Source organism: Pteropus vampyrus, unplaced genomic scaffold (genome assembly GCF_000151845.1).
Source record: "Pteropus vampyrus isolate Shadow unplaced genomic scaffold, Pvam_2.0 Scaffold1, whole genome shotgun sequence".
Classification (NCBI taxonomy): domain Eukaryota; kingdom Metazoa; phylum Chordata; class Mammalia; order Chiroptera; family Pteropodidae; genus Pteropus; species Pteropus vampyrus.
The window spans coordinates 16,507,482-16,514,654 of NW_011888782.1; the positions used below are offsets into that span (position 1 = coordinate 16,507,482).

The following is a 7,173-nucleotide window of genomic DNA, read 5'->3' on the forward strand; positions in this document are numbered from 1 at the left end:
TAGCGCTCAAATGAGACGTTCTGCATTCTCTCAGAAGGGTCATAGGAGTTGGAAAGGGCACAAGTGAGTCACTGTCATTTGGTGCTGTGTGTGGGGGTAGCACTGAGCCATTGGGGGTACCCCTGGTACCCTTTTCTCATTTTGGAAAACACCAGACTTGAACATAGACCTGGAAGGGGCCTTAAAGGACATCTGCCCCACCTGCCATATAGTAGATGGGTGAGCTGGGCTAAGTGTAGAAATGGCTGCTCGTGCCCTTGATCCAGAGTGTAAGGATCCATGCTTGACTGTGCTTGTGCTGTGGCAGATCAATCCCTGAAACACAGAGAACTCCACTGTTGTGGCCGTGAGACCCCAACCCCCACCACTGCCTTCAGAGACCATAGTCAATACTCTTATTTTAAGCCCAGTTCTAATATATTTGTGCATATTTTGGAGTGGCCCTCTGAAGACCAGTCACTTTTTTTCTTTTTTTAGAAAAGAAAAAAAAAAAAAAAGAGGAACAGGGTATGTCCTTTCAAAACACTCAGGTTCCTCCAAAACATTCCCTTATGCTCGCCCTGATTCCATTTCTTCACATTGGTCAGACTATTTCAGAGCCAAAAAGGAGTTTGGGGTATGGAATACATTTAAAAAGAAGGATAAGCTATGTTGATGTATAATTGATGTATAAAAACACAGAATGTATTTAGTGTATACAATTTGATGGGTTTGGAGTTGTGAAAACACCTATGAAACCATCAACCACAACTGAGATAATAAACATCTGTCACCTCCAAACGCTTCCTCCTGCCCCTCTCCCCATTTCTGGTGGTAAGAACACTCAGTATGTAAGCTGTAGGCTTGTCACATATGGCTTATATTATGTTGAGGTGGATTATACTTCCGAGGTTTTATAAGTGACAAAGAAAAGTTGACAGCAAAGAAAATATTTGGTTCACTTTGGAGATTTTACTAGATTGTAAAAGAGATTAAAACAAAACATAATGTTTTAATTCCCAACCAAAAAAAAAAAAAAAAGGATTATTACATAAGTTATTTAGAAAAGACTAGGTCTTACAGGCACCAGAATCCTTTTGTTCCTCTCCTTTACTTGTACTTTTCTTCCCTCAATCCTGATCACCCTCCTCACCTCCTGCCCTCCACCCACATCCCTGAGTGGCAGGTCCAACCTCTTGGCCTTGAATTACCTGAAGTTACTTCCAGTTACCTCAAAGTCGCTGTGTTTGGTGTACCGCTTAGCTATTGCTGCAAAAGGCCACCCTTCCCCAACTCCGCTTCTTAAAATAACGGGCACTTATTGTTGTTTGTGAGTGTGGATCAGCTAGGTGGTTCCTGGCTTGGCTTGGCTCACTCACGTGTCTGCTGTTAGGTGAGTATTGAGTGGAAGCTCTGCTTTGCCTGCTCTTCCCACCCCTGATGTATAAAGCCCTTTTTGTTTCGCATCAGAGGTATGGCCTTCCTCAGCACCATTCCCGTGTCTTCTCCTTATACCCCAGCTGGGGTCTGTCTTTCATGGCTCTCTCAAAAGAAGGTCGGCATGGGGGACTGCTCATGGATTAACATGAATTGCAGCTGAGTCCTTTGCATTAAAGTCCACCGTGGTTTGCCCTTCTAATCATATGTCTCTCCGTTCCCCTTTACCTGTTGTCCCACACTGATCTGTGAATTCCTTTTATCTTGTTCATCTCTCTGAGTGATAAGCTTTTGAGAGCAAAGGCATTGCCTTTTCTTTGTCTTATCACCAGCTTCTAGCCCAATGCATTGTACACAATACGTACTCAGTAAATATTTGATAACTGAGATAAATGAGTGAGTGATTGAATGAAGTTATTAATAAAACCAGGGAAGAGGCAGAATGAGGTCCTGATGACCTCACATGAGTAAATAATAAACTGAAATTTCCTGTACTTAATATTTGTCCTGTCATTTTAAGCCCAGCGGAACCTTAAAGGATGTACAGACATGGTCTGGTGGGCTTCACTCCTAACAGTTCCAATTTTCGTTTAAATTTTCTTAATTCATTTCAGCAGATGCTACAGGTTTGCCTTTGGTTGTAAATACTTGGCTTCCCCAAGAGAAGGCTATAAAGGGGATTATTAGCAAGTGTACCCTTAGAGTCAGGTCATGAGGAGGAGTCTTGGAGTTCTGGTTTATTTTCCCACCTGGTTCACTAGACTTGGATCCTAGTGTTTTAGAGGCCCCTCCCTCAGTTTGCTCAATTCTCCAGAACCACACTCACTCCTGTTGACCTTGTGTGAGTTACTTAATGCCAGGGAACACAGTGAACCTGAGCTGCTATCTCCCTGTGAGTATGAGCAGCTATTTCCAAAATTAAAATAAAGATGATAGTGATGGCTTCTTGGCCTCTTTTTTTTTTTTACAAAGTGTCAAGAGGAGAATTGAATTAATGGATGTTTAGCTAATAACTGTCCTGCTGGCATAGAAAAAGAATTTACAGGTAAAGCCACAGAGCTTCGATATTGACAGCTATACTTTTGAGAGGGAAGAAGGCACCAGAGTTCTCGATCATCACGCTCAGCAGCCTTTCTTGGTCCCTGGGGAGCTTTAAAAACTACTGACGCCTGCTCTTTCCCATCTTGTAAGATGGCGGGACAAAAAGCCGAGAAGCTGGACTAAGGAGAAGAAACCTGAAGCCGAGAAGGCTGATGCTGATGTAAGATCAAGAAGGGTAACCTCAAGGCTAAAACGCCTAAGAAGGGAAGGTCTCACTGCCACTGAAACCCCTGTCCTGGTCAGAGGAATCAGCAGATAGTCCCAAAAGGCCACGTACAAGAGGAAGTATTCAGCAGCTAAATCTGAGATTAAAAAGAACGAAGGAGCTGCATGCTACTGTCACAAAACCAGTTTGGCGTGACAAGAATAGTGGCATCACATCTTGGGTTATAAGCTCAGGGCTTGGATCAGAATCAGAATGCAAGTCTTCTGAATGAGAATCTAAAGCATTTTCTCTTCTGCCCAAGTGAGTTTAATTTTCTTCTTTTTCACTGTTTCTTTCGTAGGGGTTCAGCTGTTGCAAAAATAATTGGTAACAATGTCAAGAATCTTCAGAAGTTTGCCTCCACGGTCAAGATGTGGGTCTTTGAAGAAACAGTTAATGGGAGAAAACTGACAGACATCATAAACAGTGACCACGAAAATGTAAAATATCTCCCGGGACACAAGCTGCCAGAAAATGTGGTGAGGCTGTAAGATGAGAAGTACATTTGGTTAATTCTGAAAGTTATGCTTGGCCGAGTCAGTACTTGGGACTTAGGGAAATACAAAAGCTCCCTCCCTTTTCCTCTGTTCCTTTGTCCTACCTAGTTCTTTGCTTGGTCAGTGCTGGTTTTCCGGACTCAGTGAATAGGCTTTGTTGTAGTTTGCTAGGGCTGCCATTAAAAAGCACAATCAGCCAGATGATTTAAACAACAGACATTGATATCCTCACAGTTGCAGAGGCTTCAAGTCCAAGATTAAGTCGTCGACAGGGTTGGTTTCTCTGAAACTCTCTCCCTGACTTGTAGACGGCCACCTTTTCCTTATGTCTTCGTATGGTCTTCTGTGTCATCTGTGTCCTAATCTCTTCTTATTAGGACACCAATCTGGTTGTATTTGAGCCCACCCTAATGACCTCATTTTAACTTAATCACCCTTTATCATGACCTTGTCTCCAATTCTGACCTATGAATTTTTGGGGGGGACACAGTTCAGCCCATAACAGGGTACTTTCTTGGCATTGAAGTACAGGTCATATCAAATCTGGAACTAACAACCTGCCTTGGGCTGCTCGTGTCTCCTGGTAACTCCTGATATACCCTTTCTAAGTGTGTGGGTTGTGATCCACTCACTAGGACACTTGACCCTGGTCTGTAATTAAAATCAGGGTCAAAACCTAAGTTACAGAAGGGGATTGGAGAAAATAGAAAACTGTCAGACCGACAGTTTAAAATTCAAGCTTATTGGGTCTGGGAGAGAAAAATAAAGGTTGTTGCCCCATTTCAGTAACTTGCAGGGGATGTTAGAAATGAGCATGAGGAAGAAAAAGATGTTCCTCTGTTGCTTGTCCGAGTAGAGTTTATGAACTTTTGTGTCCCGCTTCACCCCTTGGTAGCTTTCTGTAACTGTTCGAAGTCCAGATCATTGTGGCTGCCCAATTCCTGTGGTTAAGCAGCGAAACTCATCTCCTTTGTTAATGAAATACCCATGAAGACTTGTATTCACTCACCAAACCTTTATGAGCAGGTGCTGTGCATGCAGAGTACAGCGTTGGGTGCTGGAGGCAGAAAGAGGAATAAGATGACCTTCTTTTCTCATGAGTCCAGCAGAGGAGACAGATTTGTAAACTGATAAGTGCCAGAAAGTTTGGGTCTGCAAAGACCTTGCTCACTGAAGATTTTTGTTTGGCTTTCGGTTAGTGTTTATTAGTGTCAAGCACTGTGCTAAGTATATTGTCTCATTTAATGCTCTTAATAAGCCTCTTTAGGTCTGGTGAAGAACAAAATTCAACCAAGTAAAGTTGAAATCTAGTTGGCTTTATGAAATGATTCTTGAATTGGGCAGCATTCCGTCTAACAGCTAGAAGGGCGCTGGGAGGAGTTGTACAAAATGGAAGGTTTTTATAGGCCGAAAGAGGATGGGGTCAGAGTAACTCATAAGAGTGGATTATTTCAGGCAAGGTCACCTTCCCTTATAGATAGGCAGGGGGTCTCATCAGGCAGATTATGTCAAGTGTTGATCAGGAAATTCCAGACCAATTGGTTTAAAATTCTACTCCAGGGAGAGGCTGAAACTACAATTAGGTTATTAAGTTTTGGTTTGACATGGCTTGGCAAAATGACCCCATTTTGGCCTGTTTCTTTAAAAAAAAAAAAAAAATCCAAGTTGGTACTATTAGTTTGCCTACCATGATGATGATTCTGATTTTATAGATGAAGAAACCATGGCTCAGAGAGGTTAATGAACTTGCCCAAGGTCACATAGCTCGAGGCTAGGGTTGAAATTTGATTCCTGATGGATTCATTCCTGAGCCTGCTGAATCCATTGCCTTCGACAGTGACTTTCTCCTCTATGTCACTGAACTAGGTCCAGGCAGCTTTAACCCATGCTTATTCTTGGTGCTGTTGGTGGGGAGAGAAAGGATCCCCAGGGCTCTGAGCTTGGAAGTTAAGTTGTCCAAACATCTGATGGAAAGATTAAAGGGAGCAGCTGTTCCCACTGCAGTGCAAGGCCTCTGAGGTCACATCTGATTCAAGCCTGGAGTAGAAAATTCCTCTGAGCTTCACTTCTCCTATCCCTATCAAAATAGATTGCTCCTTTCCTTCTGTAAACCACATGCTTCATTAGATGTTCTTGACACTCTGTTTTGTGACAGTCTCTTATGTATCTATCCACCCCAACCTGCCCAGAGTACATGAACTTGACTTTTTTGACTTTTTGTTCTCCCATAGTTCCTAGCACAGTGCTCAAGAAATGTTGGAGGAGGCGAATCTGCCACATGGTTCTCTGAAGTTCCCCTGTGCCATGAACAGGGGAGCAGGAAGGGAGGAAGAAGGGAAGGAGTCGACATAGAAGAGTTAAGAATCTTAAGCCTTAAAATGAACATATCCATTCTCTGGAGTGGACGTTTGCACGGTTTCCCGTTGTCTGCTGTGATGGACAGTGCTCCCGGGAACAGCCTTGTACATGTCTCAGCGGTGGGGTCGCAGGGTGCCAGGCAGTGCATGTCTATCATTTACCAGATCACACCACTGGTTTCCAGGGTGGCTGTCTACGCTCCCCAGCAGTGTTTCAGAACTCACATTGCTCCACATGCTTGCCATTGCTTGGAGGAGGATACTCAAGGTATTGGAAAGTTTTATTTCTTAAGCTGGTGAAAGGTACACAGGTGTTGATTTTTTTCTTTATACTTTCTGTATTCTTGAATTGAACTTACAAAATGGCACATAATAAATAATTTCCAAAGTTGAGAGACAGCGAATTGTGAAGGACACACCCTTAGAGTCAGAGAGCCTGGGCTCTAATGCTCACTGACTGAGCCTGGCAACCCCACTCCTGGTAAAATGGGCTGGCTGTTCTTGGGGCCTTACCCCTACAGGGGTTTTGTGAGGAGTAAATGAGATGGTCTACATAAGTCGTTTAATGTTAACCATTCATTAAAAGCCAGGGGTTTGTTTCATTTTATTTTTGTATGTTTATTTCAGAGTTTTTCCACATATCTCAGTCATTTAAAAAGTCAACTAGTGTTAGACAAGAGCAATGTTGTTACCATTATTTTAAGGTAAAAAATCAGACAGAAACATTGGCTCATCTAGAGCAGGGGTCCCCAGCCGGCTGGTCCATGGCCTATTAGGCACCGGGCCACGCAGCACCAGGTGAGTGGTGGGGGAGCAAGCGAAGGTTCACCTGTATTTGCAGCCGCTCCCCAGCACTAGCATCACCGCCTCAGCTCCACCTCAGATCATCAGGCATTAGATTCTCACAGGAGCACCGGTCCCTGGTGCCACAAAGGTATGGGACTGCTGATTTAGAGCAAATGTGGATCTGGAACTAAAAAGTTAGCTTTAATCATTTTTATCTTAGGAATTCAAGCAGGTAGAGACTTGTTACATTTCCATCAACCTAGGATTGTTATTTATGATGTCAGTAGATGTGCTGACTGGAGACTATGAGTCTTTTGTGCTCGGGGCACCTAACCCGCTGCCCGCCTAATCCTTCTCCAGATCCATGCTCATCTGGTGACCCCCTCTACGTGGGAATTTTTTTACCAAAGATGTCCCCAGGTCAGCACCTGCTCACTGTAAGCTAGAACAATGTGGGTTTTCAATTTCTTCTTAGACCTGAATGGAAAGAACACTGATTTCCCGCCACTGCAAGATAAAAATTGTTGATCTCGTTTTATAGCTCTGTCCAGGGCCTGAGTTTAGCACTTATCCAGCTGGTGAGCTCTTCTGCCTTTTTGCTCCAGCTTTCAGTGAACCTTATTGTGACACCAGGATTTATGATTGCAGCATCCTCTATGAAATATAGTCGTCATTGCCTCTCATCTCTGTCTTCTAAGCCTTGCCACGTTTTTTTTTTTAACTGCTTTACTAATTCACAGACCATACAATTCACCTATTAAAGTGTACAATTCAGTGGTTTTTAGTACCTTCAGGGCTGTACAGTCATTAC

The 7,173-nt window shown here is 43.3% G+C and overlaps 1 protein-coding gene across 1 annotated transcript in view; it reads left to right on the forward strand.

Moving 5' to 3' along the window:
* Window positions 1-7,173, forward strand: part of GPD1L (glycerol-3-phosphate dehydrogenase 1 like) — a 51,662-nt gene that overhangs the window by 9,916 nt on the left and 34,573 nt on the right. Inside the window, exon 2 of the mRNA XM_011361291.2 lies at window positions 3,024-3,201. Coding sequence (XP_011359593.1) covers window positions 3,024-3,201 — 178 coding nt within the window. The remainder of the gene's footprint in view (window positions 1-3,023; window positions 3,202-7,173) is intronic.